We start from the raw sequence: 19,522 nt of genomic DNA on the forward strand, positions 1-19,522 counted from the left end.
CACACACACACACACACGCACACACACACACACACACAAACACACACTACACACAACTCACACACACACACACACACTCACACACACACGCACACACACACACACTCACGCACACACACACTCACGCACACACACACACACACACACACACACACACACACTCACTACACACACACACACACACACACCACACATATTCTCGTCATACAGCCCTGTTTTATGTGGATATTATTATGAGAAGCTGCTGGTGCTGCTCTCTACTATTCATAAACTCAACATTTCAATCCGCATTCTGGACAACCTTCAGAACACCTTCAGAACACCATCAGAACACCATCAGAACACCATCAGAACACCATCAGAACACCTTCAGAACACCATCAGAACACCTTCAGAACACCATCAGAACACCATCAGAACACCATCAGAACACCTTCAGAACACCTTCAGAACACCATCAGAACACCTTCAGAACACCATCAGAAACACCTTCAGAACACCATCAGAACACCATCAGAACACCATCAGAACACCATCAGAACACCTTCAGAACACCATCAGAACACCTTCAGAACACCATCAGAACACCATCAGAACACCTTCAGAACACCATCAGAACACCTTCAGAACACCATCAGAACACCATCAGAACACCTTCAGAACACCATCAGAACACCATCAGAACACCTTCAGAACACCATCAGAACACCATCAGAACACCTTCAGAACACCATCAGAACACCATCAGAACACCATGGTAGTATCTGATGGTTGTACGGTTACCTGCGGAGCGTCAGAGCATCAGAGCGTCAGGGGCGTCAGGGGCGTCAGGGCGTCAGGGCGTCAGGGCGTCAGAGCGTCACGGCGTCAGAGCGTGAGGGGCGTCAGACCGTCAGAGCGTCAGAGCGTGAGGGGGCGTCAGGGCGTCAGGGCGTCAGAGCGTCAGGGCGTCAGGGGCGTCAGACCGTCAGAGCGTCAGAGCGTCAGAGCGTGAGGGGCGTCAGGGCGTCAGGGCGTCAGAAGCGTCAGGGGCGTCAGGGCGTCAGGGCGTCAGGGCGTCAGGGTGTCAGAGCGTCAAGGCGTCAGGGCGTCAGGGCGTCAGAGCGTCAGAGCGTGAGGGGCGTCAGGGCGTCAGGGCGTCAGAGCGTCAGAGTGTCAGAGCGTCAGAGCGTGAGGGCGTCAGGGCGTCAGAGCGTGAGGGCGTCAGGGCGTCAGACCGTCAGGGGCGTCAGAGCGTGAGGGGGCGTCAGGGCGTCAGAGCGTCAGGGCGGCAGAGCGTCAGAGCGTGAGGGGGCGTCAGGGGCGTCAGAGCGTCAGGGCGTCAGAGTGTCAGAGCGTCAGAGCGTGAGGGCGTCAGGGCGTCAGAGCGTGAGGGCGTCAGGGGCGTCAGACCGTCAGGGCGTCAGAGCGTGAGGGCGTCAGACCGTCAGACCGTCAGGGTGTCAGAGCGTCCGGGCGTCAGAGCGTCAGAGCGTCAGACCGTCAGGGCGTCAGAGCGTGAGGGCGTCGGCGTCAGAGCGTCAGGGGGCGTCAGAGCGTGAGGGCGTCGGCGTCAGAGCGTCAGACCGTCAGGGCGTCAGAGCGTCAGGGCGTCAGGGCGTCAGGGCGTCAGAGCGTCAGGGCGTCAGACCGTCAGGGCGTCAGAGCGTCAGGGCGTCAGAGCGTGAGGGCGTCAGGGCGTCAGGGGCGTCAGACCGTCAGGGCGTCAGAGCGTCAGAGCGTCAGGGGCGTCAGACCGTCAGGGCGTCAGAGCGTGACGTAGGTTCCATTGAAGAGCTCCGGTCCCGGATGTGGAGCGTGTTCTGTAATGGGTGAATCAGCAGGAGTGTCTGATGTGTTCAGACTGACATCGGCCCTGCGGGGGGCTGAAGCTAAGAACTGGCAGGATACATCAGGAAACATGTTCTTAACCGATAACCGACCCTCGTTAACCCATTATTAACCGTTAACCCAATGTCTGTGTGTGTGTGTGTGTGTGTGTGTGTGTGTCTGTGTGTGTGTGTGTGTGCTATGATGGCAGGTGTGCTGAAGAAGTGACTGACGGCTCTCAGTACTTCGTGCTGCTGATGATCACAGACGGCGTCATCTCAGACATGGCTCAGACCAAAGAGGCCGTGGTCAACGTGAGTGAACACGACACACAACACACAACACACAACGCAAAACACACAACACACAACACACAACACAAAACACACAACACACAACACACAACACACAACACACAACACAAAACGCACAACGCACAAACGCACAAACGCACAACGCACAACGCACAACTCAAAACACACAACACACAACACACAACACAAAACACACAACACACAACGCAAAACACACAACACACAACACAAAACACACAACACACAACACACAACACAAAACACACAACACACAACGCAAAACACACAACACACAACACACAACACAAAACACACAACACACAACACACAACACAAAACACAAAACACACAACACACAACACACAACACACAACACAAAACACACAACGCACAACGCACAACGCACAACGCAAAACACACAACACGCAACACACAACACACAACACAAAACACACAACGCAAAACACACAACACACAACACAAAACACACAACACACAACACACAACACACAACACACAAAACACAAAACACACAACACACAACACAAAACACACAACACAAAACACACAACACAGCAGCTGTACGTAGAGACGCCACACAGACGGGTTCTACAAAACACACCCGACATTGTCCCCGACAGTCGTCCCTGACGCCTGACAGCGTCCCTGACACCTGACAGCATCCCTGACAGCGTCCCCGACAGCGTCCATGACACCTGACAGCGTCCCTGACACCTGACAGCGTCCCTGACACCTGACAGCGTCCCCGACAGCGTCCATGACACCTGACAGCGTCCCTGACACCTGACAGCGTCCCTGACAGCGTCCCTGACAGCGTCCCTGACAGCGTCCCCGACAGCGTCCATGACACCTGACAGCGTCCCTGACACCTGACAGCGTCCCCGACAGCGTCCATGACACCTGACAGCGTCCCTGACACCTGACAGCGTCCCCCGACAGCGTCCATGACACCTGACAGCGTCCCTGACACCTGACAGCGTCCCCGACAGCGTCCCCGACAGCATCCATAACACCTGACAGCGTCCCTGACAGCGTCCCCGACAGTGTCCCCGACAGTGTCCTCGACAGCGTCCATGACACCTGACAGCGTCCCCGACACCTGACAGCATCCCCGACGCCCGATGGCGTCCCTGACACCCGACAGCGTCCCTGACACCTGACAGCATCCCTGACAGCGTCCCCGACAGCGTCCATGACACCCGACAGCGTCCATGACACCCGACAGCGTTCCTGACACCCGACAGCGTCCCCGACACCTGACAGCATCCCTGACAGCGTCCCCGACAGCGTCCATGACACCCGACAGCGTCCATGACACCCGACAGCGTCCCATGACACCTGACAGCGTCCCCGACGCCCGATGGCGTCCCTGACACCTGCTTTTCGTGTGTCATTTGTACGCCACGCAACGAAACTCCGGTAACGTCTGCCGTTAGGTTAGTCAGGTTTAGATTAAACATCCTGGTTAGATGTAAACTTAGTAACATACGTACAGAAAACAAACGTCACTAAAAGATGCATCTCAAATGTCACTAATGGAACTCACAAAACAACACAAAACAAAACAAAACAAAACAACACAAAACAAAACAAAACACAAAAACAACACAAAACAAAAACAAAACAAAACAAGACACAAACCAAAACACAAAACAAGACACAAACCAAAACACAAATCAAAACACAAACCAAGACACAAAACAAGACACAAACCAATACACAAACCAAGACACAAAACAAAACACAAAACAAAACACAAGGCGGTCACCTGGCTCACGTCCCTTCTGTGTCTCCACAGGCAGCCTCCCTGCCCATGTCCACCATCATAGTCGGAGTGGGTCCTGCTGAGTTTGATGGTAAGTGTGTGTGTGTGGTGTGTGTGTGTGTGAATATATTACAGATTTCATCACTTCGGTGGAAACACTCCAGGATTCATTTCTTTGTCGCCGCATTGTTGAAATAATTCAAATACACACGAACGTTGTAAATTCAATCCTCTCCGAGCTCCAGACAGTATGTGTAGATCCTCTATTTAATCTGTGTTCACATTCACTTCTCCCATCGGAGTTAATAGACTCTGGACATGCCACTAGTCTCCTAAAGGGGCGGGACGGTGGCGAAGCCCCATGTGACACAGATACAGGAAACTGATTCTCAGGACGCCGTCTCCTCTCTGAACCGTCTCTGGGGGCAGCAGCTAAACGGATTCTAGACACCTAAAAGAATCAATATCAGTTTAAGTGTACGCTATATTTAGAATATTTTCACCGGTTTACCTCGCCGTCAGACAGCCCCTTTCTAACGGAGAACGGAAGTCGTTATCTATGCTCTCTTCAAAGCCACCAGACTCCATTGAAAAGAAACAGTAATTTTCTCTCTCAGAACACAGGAGCTGCTGCTCCACCGCTCAGTTAGTTTGCATTCCATTTAGTTAGTTCGGATTCCCCAAAGTCACACAATATTACAGACAAACTACACAGTCCCACGATGGATTCACACTGTTCCACTGATCAACAGGAGGCAGTAACACAGCCCAGATGTGCTGCACACTGTTCCACTGATCAACAGGAGGCAGTAACACAGCCCAGATGTGCTGCACACTGTTCCACTGATCAACAGGAGGCAGTAACACAGCCCAGATGTGCTGCACACTGTTCCACTGATCAACAGGAGGCAGTAACACAGCCCATATGTGCTGCACACTGTTCCACTGATCAACAGGTGGCAGTAACACAGCCCAGATGTGCTGCAAAGAGAGAGACGGGAAGAAGAAGACTGCAAGCTATTCAATTCAATTCACTTTATTTTTATATAGAGCAGGTCTAGACTGAACTCTATAGTTTAGAGACCCAGCTAGTAAACATGTCTGTAAAGTGTCAGAGTAACGCTATAATAACACATTCACGCAAATTTGTTTTAACGCCACTAATTCCTTTAACACATTAATGCAATCTATTTTTCAGAGGTTGTAGCAGTTCAGTTTTAAAGCTAGAGTGAAGATACTGGTATCATAGTAAATTAGAGAACCTGACGAATCCATCGGTACCAACCAGGTCAGACTAGCTGGTCATGAAGGAGGTTAAATAACGCTCCAAACATAAGCTGAATTTTCAACGAGGAAAAACTCATGTCCATGTTCAAAGGGGTCCCTTGACCTCTGACCTCCAGATCAGTGAATGTAAATGGGTTCTATGGGTTCCCACGAGTCTCCCCTTTAAAAAACAAACAGGGCAGCTCTCAATCCTCAAAATGATGTTAAATTGTACCTTTTCGCTGCTTCACGTCTCCTTTCCAGAGATCATTATTGTCCAGTCACACCTAAGAACCCTACTTCAACATTTCCGGTCACATCACAGGGAACTTTTTCTAAAAGAGTATTCTGTTGTAGGATCTGAAACATGCTCTAACACCAAGCAGCTGATGAATCCATCTCCGGTTCCTCCAGTAGGACGGTTTGATCTTAATGTAAAGTTCAGTCCTCATCGTGTGCTCTCCATCCAGCTCCATTGAAATGCAGAGCTGTCTCTTCTAAAAGTTAATTGGCAAAATGATTTGAATTAAATGAGCAGATGGTAAAGGGTAACGCAGGGGATCATTCCAGCTGGAGGAATAGAGCCCCCCCGTTGGGACCTATTATTCAGTGTGCAGGGCTGAGGCTGGGGTCAAAGGTCAACGCCTGTGTGTGACAGAGAAAGAGAAATTAAAGCGGAGATGATGGAAGTGAGAGAGAGAGCGTGGCGGGAGGAGAAGCTCAGGATGAAGTGTAGAGAGTTAGAGAACAAGATGGTGAACACACATCTATAGGTTTATCTACCTCAGGGCTCATTCACACCTGCCTTGTTTAGTCCGCTTCAACCGGAGGGCTTGACCTCCTCAGTGCCGTTCGTTTGGTCGGAGTGAACGCAGGACCTGAACTCTGGTGCGGACCAAACACACGCTCTCTGGTGGTCTCGGACCGCCATGAAGGGAACTCTGCAGCGGTTCATTTCTAAACATTATCTACGGTTATTACACGACTGTGTTGAATACTCCATTCTGATTGGTCAATCACAGCGTTCTACGGTCTGTCATTTCTATATTACAGACCGTTGCTATGTATAACAGACCGTTGCTACGTATAACAGACCGTTGCTATGTTTAGCAGACGGTTGCTACGTATAACAGACTGTTGCTACGTATAACAGACCGTTGCTATGTATAACAGACCGTTGCTACGTATAACAGACCGTTGCTACGTATAACAGACCGTTGCTATGTTTAGCAGACGGTTGCTACGTATAACAGACTGTTGCTACGTATAACAGACCGTTGCTACGTATAGCAGACCGTTGCTACGTATAACAGACCGTTGCTATGTTTAGCAGACGGTTGCTACGTATAACAGACTGTTGCTACGTATAACAGACCGTTGCTACGTATAGCAGACCGTTGCTACGTATAACAGACCGTTGCTACGTATAACAGACCGTTGCTACGTATAACAGACCGTTGCTACGTATAGCAGACCGTTGCTACGTATAGCAGACCGTTGCTACGTATAGCAGACCGTTGCTATGTATAACAGACCGTTGCTATGTATAGCAGACCGTTGCTACGTATAGCAGACCGTTGCTATGTATAACAGACCGTTGCTATGTATAACAGACCGTTGCTATGTATAGCAGACCGTTGCTATGTATAGCAGACCGTTGCTATGGGCACAGCTCTGATGTTGGCCTCTAGAGGACTGTTTTTGTGTGGTATTATTGATTCCTTCAGTAAGGAACCACGTGACGTGACTTGACTTGATTCAGGAGAGATTTGGGGACATTAAAGTGACATCAGGAGCTGCTGCGATCGCTGGATCATCTTTGATGCTCCTTTGACTCGTTGCCGTCTGTCGTCGACCCCACAAAACATTCTGCAAATTCTGTCTCTCAACATTCAGAACTTCTTGACGTGTGCCTGATTGTCCCTCCGTGATGCTTGAAAAGCTCCCAAAGCCGACACGCACAAGAGGATAACTCAGATGGATGCTCCTCCTGTGATTTTGGTGCTCAGAATGTATTCAGCTGCTGTTGAGCTCCGGTCTGCTCCCTGGTTGAGCAGAGCTCCTCACCCCCAGTCGGAGCTCAGCCTCTCATGGACCTCCTCACACCTCCAGACGGAGCCGACCCTCTCGGGGAGCTCCTCACATCCCTCACCTCCAGTCGGAGCCGACCCTCTCGGGGAGCTCCTCACCTCCAGTCGGAGCCGACCCTCTCGGGGAGCTCCTCACATCCCTCACCTCCAGTCGGAGCCGACCCTCTCGGGGAGCTCCTCACCCCCAGTCGGAGCCGACCCTCTCGGGGAGCTCCTCACCCCCAGTTGGAGTCGACCCTCTCGGGGAGCTCCTCACCCCCAGTTGGAGCCGACCCTCTCGGGGAGCTCCTCACCCCCAGTTGGAGTCGACCCTCTCGGGGAGCTCCTCACCCCCAGTTGGAGTCGACCCTCTCGGGGAGCTCCTCACCCCCAGTTGGAGCTGACCCTCTCGGGGAGCTCCTCACCCCCAGTTGGAGTCGACCCTCTCGGGGAGCTCCTCACCCCCAGTTGGAGTCGACCCTCTCGTGGAGCCTCTGTGTGGGGATCAGCCGTTTGAAATCAGAATTTATCATAATAAGTCATTCTGCTCTCGCTTCTTTCATCCCCCCTTTTCTTCCTCTCTGTTCCCTCCAGCTCGTCTGCTCATCTGCTCGTCTCCTCCACGCCGCTAAAAATACATCTCACACATATTTTAGGATCCGATATGTTAAAATGGGCCACTCATGTGTTTGTATACAGTATGTGTGTGCAGCTTTCATTCATACAATGTTTGAAGATTAACGTTTGTTGATCTCTGAGTGGAATCTGAGTCGTTCAAATGAGGAATATTAAACTTTAAATTACAGCAGAATGAATTACTTTGAACTATAAAAATGTTTAAAGTATGAAATATGTGAAAAGACGCAGCAAGAAGCACATCAGAACATCAGAATAACAGCTTTCATCTGTTGGATTTAGCATTTACTTTCTTTATCAGGTAATATGTATATACATATATAATAATAACATGCCAACCTGATCTCAAGGGAAAGCGTATAAATAGCACGATGTTTCCACGTGTCATGATGACGCATTTTAAGCTTTTGGCGTGTCATTTAAACGTCACGTCGTTTCTTCAAATTTGCCACGGTGACCTCACAAAACACGTTTCTGGTCATAACTCAAGAGTTCATACGCTAATTATGACAATTTCACACAAACGTCTAGCAGGATCAAATGATTACTTTTGACATTTTGGACAAACAGGGATGCAAAGTGCAGCTTGATGGAGCTTGTTGATGGAGGCGTACAGCCGCGAGGTGGTTGATGGAGGCGAACAGCCGCCAGGTGGTTGATGGAGGTGTACAGCCGCGAGGTGGTTGATGGAGGCGAACAGCCGCGAGGTGGTTGATGGAGGCGTACAGCCGCGAGGTGGTTGATGGAGGCGAACAGCCGCCAGGTGGTTGATGGAGGCGTACAGCCGCGAGGTGGTTGATGGAGGCGTACAGCCGCCAGGTGGTTGATGGAGGCGTACAGCCGCCAGGTGGTTGATGGAGGTGTACAGCCGCGAGGTGGTTGATGGAGGCGTACAGCCGCGAGGTGGTTGATGGAGGTGTACAGCCGCCAGGTGGTTGATGGAGGCGTACAGCCGCCAGGTGGTTGATGGAGGCGTACAGCCGCCAGGTGGTTGATGAGGCGTACAGCCGCCAGGTGGTTGATGGAGGCGTACAGCCGCCAGGTGGTTGATGGAGGCGTACAGCCGCCAGGTGGTTGATGAGGCGTACAGCCGTGTGGTGGTTGATGGAGGCGTACAGCCGCGAGGTGGTTGATGGAGGCGTACAGCCGCCAGGTGGTTGATGAGGCGTACAGCCGTGAGGTGGTTGATGGAGGCGTACAGCCGCGAGGTGGTTGATGAGGCGTACAGCCGCCTGGTGGTTGATGAGGCGTACAGCCGTGAGGTGGTTGATGGAGGCGTACAGCCGCCAGGTGGTTGATGGAGGCGTACAGCCGCGAGGTGGTTGATGGAGGCGTACAGCCGCCAGGTGGTTGATGAGGCGTACAGCCGTGAGGTGGTTGATGGAGGCGTACAGCCGCCAGGTGGTTGATGGAGGCGTACAGCCGCGAGGTGGTTGATGGAGGTGTACAGCCGCCAGGTGGTTGATGGAGGCGTACAGCCGCCAGGTGGTTGATGGAGGCATACAGCCGCCAGGTGGTTGATGAGGCGTACAGCCGCCAGGTGGTTGATGGAGGCGTACAGCCGCGAGGTGGTTGATGAGGCGTACAGCCGCGAGGTGGTTGATGGAGGCGTACAGCCGCCAGGTGGTTGATGGAGGCGTACAGCCGCGAGGTGGTTGATGGAGGCGTACAGCCGTGAGGTGGTTGATGGAGGCGTACAGCCGCCAGGTGGTTGATGGAGGCGTACAGCCGTGAGGTGGTTGATGGAGGCGTACAGCCGCCAGGTGGTTGATGAGGCGTACAGCCGTGAGGTGGTTGATGGAGGCATACAGCCGCGAGGTGGTTGATGGAGGCGTACAGCCGCCAGGTGGTTGATGGAGGCGTACAGCCGTGAGGTGGTTGATGGAGGCGTACAGCCGCCAGGTGATTGATGAGGCGTACAGCCGTGAGGTGGTTGATGGAGGCGTACAGCCGCCAGGTGGTTGATGAGGCGTACAGCCGTGAGGTGGTTGATGGAGGCGTACAGCCGCGAGGTGGTTGATGGAGGCGTACAGCCGCGAGGTGGTTGATGGAGGCGTACAGCCGCCAGGTGGTTGATGGAGGCGTACAGCCGCGAGGTGGTTGATGGAGGCGTACAGCCGCCAGGTGGTTGATGAGGCGTACAGCCGTGAGGTGGTTGATGGAGGCGTACAGCCGCGAGGTGGTTGATGGAGGCGTACAGCCGTGAGGTGGTTGATGGAGGCGTACAGCCGCGAGGTGGTTGATGGAGGCGTACAGCCGCCAGGTGGTTGATGGAGGCGTACAGCCGTGAGGTGGTTGATGGAGGCGTACAGCCGCAAGGTGGTTGATGGAGGCGTACAGCTGTGAGGTGGTTGATGGAGGCGTACAGCCGCCAGGTGGTTGATGAGGCGTACAGCCGTGAGGTGGTTGATGGAGGCGTACAGCCGCGAGGTGGTTGATGGAGGCGTACAGCCGCCAGGTGGTTGATGGAGGCGTACAGCCGCGAGGTGGTTGATGGAGGCGTACAGCCGCCAGGTGGTTATGGTTTAACTTTTTCCCCTGGTCTAGTGTTATCAAATATCGAATCTCAATACATATTGAATCGTCACCCAGATATGGAGATAGTATTGAATCAGGAGGTCCGTATCCTCTATAAACCGTCTACTGAACACACGGTCCTGTTAGTGAGACTGAGGAAATGTGAGCTGGAGCGCGGAGTGTTATCTGCATACATCCACATGAGAGTCTATACGCAGATACACACTCTTGTGATGTGTTATTCAGGGCAGCAGGAGGTTTTCTATCAGGCTCAGTGGCTCCGTGAACCTCCCCCCCCCACAAGCCGAGGTTTACCCTCCGTCACACACCTTCTGCCTCTCCTCCTCTCATTCTGTCCATCCTGTCCTGGTCTCTGTCTGCTGTTTCATACAAGCATTTCAGATGATTCCTTCCCCTCTCTCCCTCTCTCTCTCTCTCCCTCCCTCCCTCTTGGGAGAAAGCCACAGATTGTGTCACTTCTCTCGTGTGATTCTGTTTGTTGATAAGAAACTATAAATAGACGGCTGCAGAACTCCGATGTGTTTTTTCCCAGTCAGGAACTTTCCCTTCCCTCCTTCCTGTCCTATATCCTATATAACACTAATGAGGTCGGTTATTGTTTCTCCCTCCCCGTAGAGAGCGGCGGGGACCAGATGTGGTACAGCTGGACCAGCGACCGCTGTCCGGTCCGAACTCTTTATTAGTCCCTGAGGACGGAGGCGTGGCGTCTCAGCAGCTCGTCTGCTCTCGTGTTCCCTCTGCTCTTAACTCCAGACATCACAGTCGCCGTGTCGAGGCTTATAAATGTTTATAACGCAGACCACCATCTCAGTTCTCTATTATTCATTAAAGAGACGTTTGCTCCTTTGGGCGCCTTACCCAATATAAGAACATTATTATAGAGAAAGGATTGTTATTCATGACATGTCTGCCTGTTTGAACTTCACTTCTTCAGTTTACAGAAAACATGATGACATTTTTAGTGGTCACGTAATAACAATACTCAACACGACTAAACAGTTCAACCTTTGACATTACTGTGGTTTATTACATAAAGTATTACTGTATCTGCTGTTCTTCAATTTCATTTAAATGAATTCAATACTTGTAAACTCTAACACAGAGCATGGCCTACGACACATGGGAGGGTAAAACTACGCAGTCACTATCGTTTTCACTATTGTATGTAGTATGGCCCACAATCAAAACAGTTTGATTAATGAGATAAAAGTAATATAATGAGATGAAACGTAATAGAATAAGATACATAACAGAAACCCCTGGACAGAGCTCTAATCCATTTCAAAAGGAGCCTCTCTTTTTGGGATTAGGAGATTAAAACACGAGCAAATGAATTTCTCTACGACTTCATTTTCCTGCAGTTGTTTGATCCTCACAGCCCAGTTCACATCCCAGGATAGAGCCAATAGATTACAATCCAACAGGATTCATCATGCAATGTCAAAGTTTCAATCCGACCTTTTGAACTTTGAAATATCTTTTTAAATCTGTTTCGTATTTGTGTCTATGACGGGTAAGGACTAATAACTGGTCTGTTAACAGCAGCTCGTCTGCTCCCGTGTTCCCTCTGCTCTGAACTCCAGACATCACCGACGCTCGCCGTGTTCAGGCTTAAATGAATGTTTATAACGCAGACCTCCATCTCACTTCTCTATTATGTATTAAAGAGACGTCTGCTGCTTTGGGCAGCTTACCCAGTATAAGACAGAGAGACTGGCACAGGAAGGAGCTGTGTGCCTGCTAACACATTATGATATAAACATGATTGTTATCTAAAGTAGTGGAGAGTTATTTCAGTTATTGTTTAGAGGATTGGTGGAAGAGAATAAATACTGTTCTCTCAGCGGCTGAGGTTTTGTTTTTTTCCTGTGAGACGTAATTAACTTTGTTTACACTGGAAGTCAAGTTGGCCAGACAGCTTCAGTTTCTTATAATGAATTCTACTAATGACGGAGAGTCTGTGGAAACAGAGAGGATAGAATAAATAGATCTTCATACTCTCTATACTCCTCACATACAGTCTGGTAGAGAACGATATGATGAGCACTGAACGGAGGAAATGAACATCGTAGACCTGGAATGGTCAGACTACGGTCCGCGGGCCAACTCCCTGTTTTAAATATCCCGCGGATCAGACTATGACCTGAGCATGTTTCTAATAAACTGCACTTTATGAACACTGTGCATCCTAGTTTAAAGGTTCTCTATATGATATCCAGAGCATTAATGCAGCATCAGCAACCATTGTCTATGTAAAGTAGGGATGCACTGATTCCGATACCGATACCTGTATCGGGTATCGGGTCCGATACTGTGCTCGTGTACTCGTACTCGCAGAGTGGCTCCGGTACAACGGCACCGATACCACCTTAAACCGATACCACATTAAACCGATACCACTTTAAACCGATACCACATTAAACCGATACCACTTTAAACCGATACCACATTAAACCGATACCACTCTAAACCGATACCACATTAAACCGATACCACATTAAACCGATACCACTCTAAACCGATACCACTTTAAACCGATACCACATTAAACCGATACCACATTAAACCGATACCACTCTAAACCGATACCACTCTAAACCGATACCACATTAAACCGATACCACTCTAAACCGATACCACTCTAAACCGATACCACTCTAAACCGATACCACTTTAAACCGATACCACTTTAAACCGATACCACTCTAAACCGATACCACTTTAAACCGATACCACTTTAAACCGATACCACTTTACGGTGGTGCGCCTGACCCGGCTGGGCTGGGATCTCACCTCAGCTGGCGCATACAGGACCTCACTTTCATTTCGTCACGGGGTTTTGACTGACGCGTGCGTTAGACTCCTTGGTCCTTGTTTCAAGACCTTTCAGACCCCTGGCGCCTTTTAAGTGGGCCGAGCCCCGATCTGGCGGCACGACGCGGTTGGGACGCACTGAGGACAGTCTGCCCCGGTCGACAGTTGCACCGGGAGCAGGGGGCCGTCCCTCCCCGGCAGGGAGAGAAGGAGCAACGAGCCCTTTGTCCACAGTACGGCGAGGTCCGGGCGGGGAGCGCTGTAAAGCTGCGAGCCACCTTTTCCCCGAGCCTTTCCAAGCCGACCTAGAGCCGGTGGCGGCGTACCGCCTCGTATGCGGGACTCCCCAGCCTGCCGTGTGTCCTCACACCCTCCAGCTGGCTGTTAACGAGGGTCTTTAGACACAGAGAAGTACTCGTATCGGTACTCGGTATTGGAGAGTACCCAGATGTAAGTACTTGTACTCGGTCTGAATAAAGTGGTATCAGTTCATCCCTACTGTAAAGATATAGAGGAGTAATGTCTACCTGAGCAGAGAGTGAAGTCTCTCTCCCTCTGTGTGTATGTGTTGTAATCAGAGCTTCTCTGTGCTTTGTTGACATCGCCGGGCCGGCCGCACTTGCTTTTAGTGCATGTGATCGTGTCCCACTGGCTTGCTCACGGACGCCGCTCTGCACCGCTCTCATCCAGCGGTTACAGCCGATAACGCCGTCCCGACTGACAGAACCATAGCCCCCCACCCTCCTGCCCTAAGGGGGCACTAACGGCCGTGTGAGTTTACTTTAGCAAGTATTGAATTCATTAAACTAAATTTAAGAGCATATCTGTAGTATTAGTTTGACTTTAGGACGTTCCCGTTATAACCGCCCCGTTAACGGCAGCGTGTCTGATCAGCTCAGCGTGGTACGCGTGCTGTGTCCTATATGGTGCCGACCTACAGTAACAGCTCGATGTTGTGTTTGCTGTGTGCAGCTATGGAGGAGCTGGACGGGGACGAGGTCCGAGTGTCCTCCAGGGGACGCTTTGCTGAGAGAGACATCGTCCAGGTGAAGTTTATTCTCCGTTCACTCTGTCCTGCGTTTAACCCTCATGAGTCACAGTCGTGATGTTCATCACCACATTACACATGTCAGAGGACATTAGATCCTCCAGCCGGTCTCAGCGACACACAACACTCCGATCAGAGGTTTGAACTAGAACACAAGGCCAAACAGAGAGCTGGAGAGGCTCTTATGAATTCTGATCTGATCATATTATTGACATATTATCTGTGTAAGCTGAGTTTCTTTTGGTCATAAATGTTGGTGAATTTTATGATTCTTTGTGATCAAAAGGTAAAAAAGAAGTCTAAATGTCCTCTATCTAGCTGCCATGCACACATGTTAGAAATCTAACAGCAGAATGTAGTTAAAGTTACTGAGAGGAACTTTAACCTCAGTCTCAGTTTAATCCTGATGATCAGTTAACATCTGTGAGAAGATTGGCTTTCTACACCATCTAGTTATTCTTAATGCTCGTCATCGGTGCTATCGGGTCAGATTCTGTGCAAAATCAGACCAAATAGTGCCGGTTCACCAGAAACTCCTTCAGCTCAGACTCCAGCGGGGCCTCCAGCAGCGACAGACCCAGATCCGGCTTCGCTGCACGCCTTCGACCTGCAGTCGGAGCTCCGACAGGAGGTGGAGAGCTCCGCGCCGGGCAGCATCAGCGGCTCCTCCTCCGGTTAGGAGCAGAGTTTCGCCTCGCTGCTCCGCCGGTCACTGACACCACGCTGCTGGAGGTCCACACAGTATTACTAGGCCCGCTGGAGAACAGGGAGGCACGGGAGAACCAGAACCAGGACTGCACGGGGCAGACCGTCAGACCCTGCTGCAGTAAAATGAGATGTTTTCTAAAGGGACTCTGGTGCTCTGAAACACTACTGCTCTAGTCCACAGGGACCGCCACAATCAACACTGATGAAAGTTCCTCGTAGTGACTTTAAACACATTAAACAGATGTTCAGCTGCGTAGCGATGCAACGAGGAAAAACACTCACAAATACCAAAGTCAGTCCCATTCCCCGCTCGTCATCGTCATCGTCATCGTCATCGTCATCGTCATCGTCATCGTCATCGTCATCCGTTCTTCCTGTTCTCTTCCAGTTCGTTCCTTTCCGGGACTACATCGACCGGTCGGGGAACCAGGTCCTGAGCATGGCCCGGCTGGCTAAGGACGTCCTGGCGGAGATCCCCGACCAGCTGCTGTCCTTCATGAAGAGCCGGGGGATCGATCCCCGGCCCCCGCTGCCCGCCACCTCAGACTCCCCCTCAATGTCCTCCACCAACACCACCACCACCACCGCTGCACCCAAGGCACGCACCATGCACGCCTGAGACCAGGGCGGCCAGCGGAGCAAAGGGAGATGTGTGAGTGTGTGTGTCTCTCTGTGTGTGTGTGTGTGTGTGTGTGTGTGTGTGTTGCATGGTTTCAGGGTTGGTCGACAGGAACCGAGTCAAGATTATGAAGACGGTTTCCACAGTTCATCACCAGACGTGTTGTTCCTCCAACAACATCTGGACTGGAAGTGTAGAAAACACACTTCTGATCCTTGTAAGGTTCCTGGTTGGATCTTCTGTCAGCAGCTCACGATGCAGGTTAACACACAACTCTGCAGCTACCCACAAACTATATTTAACCCCTGATCACTATTTAAACTGAAGGCTTCAGATGTAGTTTTCTCTCAGGCGTTAGTTCCAACACGTCAAATAAAACCACTGAGAACACCAGTTCTCCTCCGAGGTGGAGTCTCCAGCTCCGTCCTCCTCACTGGTCCTGCTCACGGTGATGAGAGTGTCTGCTCTGATACATCCTGGAGCAGCCGGCCCATTGATTTCTATCCGTTGTAAAGGAAGATGGCCCCGAGGCTGACGTCCTGTCCTTGTTTCTTTACTCTCAGGGCATTTTAAAGTAACAGTAACGGTAACGGGGGATCTGGAAACACAGGAGCAGAAATGAAATGCTGTCCTGGTTGTGAACATGAACATGTATGCTGTATATTTCTGTATGCTAAACATGAAATTCAAATGTGTTTTTTATGTAAAGTGTGGGGGGGGGGGGGTGCTCCACATTTCAAGGTCACCATTCAGAGACTGAGCTAAACTAATCCGGCTGAAGGGAGGCGCCTCCTGAAAGCAGGGAATATATATGAGCATGAAATAGTCTGGGGATGGAGAACAGACTGAAACATCCTCCTCTTCCTCCAGCCAGCGGGACAATTTAACAATACCGGGAGACTCTTTCAGCCCCGGTCCGACGCTGAACAGAACCATGCCTGTGCTCTGCTGTCCCCCTCGTCCTCGTCCTCTCTCAGCCGGCTGTCACTGGGGATGAATCATTCATGAGGTGGCTGCCTCTGCTTCTCCAGCTGTCTGGAGCATGTACCTGTTTCAAATGAAGAGAGTTTCACAACACAGAAATACTTCATATGTAGCAGAGAATGAGTGGAAGTGTCGGGGTCACCTTTACTTTCCTTCACTTTTTACTGGAGAGAAGACGCCAACAAAACCAGTGACACATGGAGAGAGGTTTGGTTTGGTGTGCGGCGCTGCAGGGACGTCACTCCAGACTGGTGCACTTCACAGTTTCCCCTTATCAGTTCTGCTGTTTGATATACTGTATGGCTGCTCATCAGCTGCTCATCAGCTGCTCATCAGCTGCTACTGTAGAGAGATGCACCGATCACACTTTTTAAGTCCCGATACCGATACCGATACCGATACCTGGGCTTTGGGTATCGGCCGATACAGAGTACTGATCCGATACCAGTGTTTGATTAATCAGCTGTATGCCTCACTAAGTAGAAGTCACTGTTCTGTTATGTTAGAGGCAACATCAGGCTGGACTTAAACATCGTTTTCTTAACTTTATAAAAGAAAATGTAACAAATTATTTTTTATTTTTTATTTTATTTATACAAATTTAATTTTGTAATTATTATTAAAATAGTAAATTATACACAAGTAACTTGATAAAGAAATCAAAATCAACAGGATTTACTATTCAGTGTAAACATTTTTAATGCAGCAAAAAATTGGTCAAAATTGAAACAGGAATTAAAATCCCAGTCTATAATGTGTACAGGATATAAACATAGAGTAGAATGGAATAGATGGGATCCATTGTCACCGATACCCGATCCAGCTATTTGAGTCGGTATCGGCCCGATATCCGACCCGGTATCGGTGCTTCTCTCCTACTGTAGAAACAGACCTCTGTTGTGTGTGCATGAATGATTGAAACAGTGAGCTTCAGTAGAAACCCTCAGATCCATCTGACTGTACCAGGCTGTGCTTCATGTTCCTCACATACAGTTAAATAAAACCTTCCTGTTGACTTAGTGAACGAGTAAAGAGGAGCGGTTCAACCTAGCAGCATCACAAACCATTGGATTATTAAGCATGTGTCATATTGTCTCAGAAAGGAAATGGATATGTGGCCTTATTCCTGTCATAATCCTACAGGTGTGTGCGAGGGAGGACTCTATTTTTATATGACGAAATAGTACAGATATGTTATTTTGCATGCTTACTGGGCTGATATGCTGCCAATGATTGTATTTGTTCTGTATCTTTAGACTTCAAACAACATTCCTACATGTGTTGACTTGTGCTCTTTCTATTTCTACGTCAGTGTGTGCAGTCTCCCTGAAGGAACTGATGTAATAATCCAAAGCATATACTGTCTGAGATCCACCGATAGTAGGATAGGTCTGTACCACACAGTGGAAACATGCATGTGAGTGTGTGTGTGTGTTATTATGGTCAACAAGTACACCGACCCAGTGCCAAGTACACCGGGACACACTACTGCCCCGGTCTCAACACGCTCTCACTAATGCCCCCCCGGTCACAGCACGCTCTCATCCCAACTCGTCACATACCGCCGCTTTGGTGTCCCTTCATGTTCGTCATTAAAACCACTCTCGTTACGTTATGTAAAGAACTCGTTACGTTGAGTAAAGAACTTGTTACGTTAAGTAAAGAACTCGTTACGTTCAGTAAAGAACTCGCTACGTTGAGTAAAGAACTTGTTACGTTATGTAAAGAACTCGTTACGTTGAGTAAAGAACTCGTTGCGTTAAGTAAAGAACTCGTTACGTTAAATAAAGAACTTGTTACGTTAAGTAAAGAACTCGTTACGTTCAGTAAAGAACTCGCTACGTTGAGTAAAGAACTTGTTACGTTATGTAAAGAACTCGTTACGTTGAGTAAAGAACTCGTTACGTTAAGTAAAGAACTCGTTACGTTAAATAAAGAACTCGTTACGTTGAGTAAAGAACTCGCTACGTTGAGTAAAGAACTCGTTACGTTGAGTAAAGAACTCGTTGCGTTAAGTAAAGAACTCGTTACGTTATGTAAAGAACTCGCTACGTTGAGTAAAGAACTCGTTACGTTGAGTAAAGAACTCGTTACATTGAGTAAAGAACTCGTTGCGTTAAGTAAAGAACTCGTTACGTTAAGTAAAGAACTCGTTACGTTATGTAAAGAACTCGCTACGTTGAGTAAAGAACTCGTTACGTTGAGTAAAGAACTCGTTACGTTGAGTAAAGAACTCGTTACGTTGAGTAAAGAACTCGTTGCGTTAAGTAAAGAACTCGTTACGTTATGTAAAGAACTCGCTACGTTGAGTAAAGAACTCGTTGCGTTAAGTAAAGAACTCGTTACGTTGAGTAAAGAACTCGTTACGTTGAGTAAAGAACTCGTTGCGTTGAGTAAAGAACTCGTTGCGTTAAGTAAAGAACTCGTTACGTTATGTAAAGAACTCGCTACGTTCAGTAAAGAACTCGCTGCGTTAAGTAAAGAACTCGTTACGTTGAGTAAAGAACTCGTTACGTTGAGTAAAGAACTCGTTGCGTTAAGTAAAGAACTCGTTACGTTGAGTAAAGAACTCGTTACGTTGAGTAAAGAACTCGCTACGTTGAGTAAAGAACTCGTTGCGTTAAGTAAAGAACTCGTTACGTTATGTAAAGAACTCGCTACGTTAAGTAAAGAACTCGTTGCGTTAAGTAAAGAACGACATGGTTGGACTTACAACTACTCCGGTGGTACGGTGAAAATGACGCTGAACGTTGTGATCACGGGACCTGAACAGCGGTCAAAGAACGTACAGTATATCGCTAAGAAGTGAAAGTAAATTGTTCGTTCCGTTGCAACGTCAGCGCCCAGCAGCAGAGCTACGCTTCCGCCATTTTGGACTGAAAGCGACAACCGGACGCCGGTAAAACGTCCGCCTACAAAGAGACGCACAAA

At 49.5% G+C, this 19,522-nt stretch overlaps 1 protein-coding gene across 1 annotated transcript; it reads left to right on the top strand.

Moving 5' to 3' along the window:
• The first annotated feature begins 1,730 nt into the window (after positions 1-1,730).
• LOC119484374 (copine-9-like) lies at positions 1,731-18,996 on the top strand. The gene is made up of 4 exons (XM_037763168.1): positions 1,731-2,123; positions 3,943-4,000; positions 14,205-14,278; positions 15,377-18,996. Exons 1-4 carry the CDS (start codon positions 2,067-2,069, stop codon positions 15,605-15,607), a joined length of 420 nt encoding a protein of 139 aa, XP_037619096.1. The 5' UTR covers positions 1,731-2,066; the 3' UTR covers positions 15,608-18,996.
• Positions 18,997-19,522: the final 526 nt, after the last annotated feature.

This window comes from Sebastes umbrosus, unplaced genomic scaffold, assembly GCF_015220745.1.
Source record: "Sebastes umbrosus isolate fSebUmb1 unplaced genomic scaffold, fSebUmb1.pri scaffold_182_arrow_ctg1, whole genome shotgun sequence".
Taxonomy (NCBI): Eukaryota; Metazoa; Chordata; class Actinopteri; order Perciformes; family Sebastidae; genus Sebastes; species Sebastes umbrosus.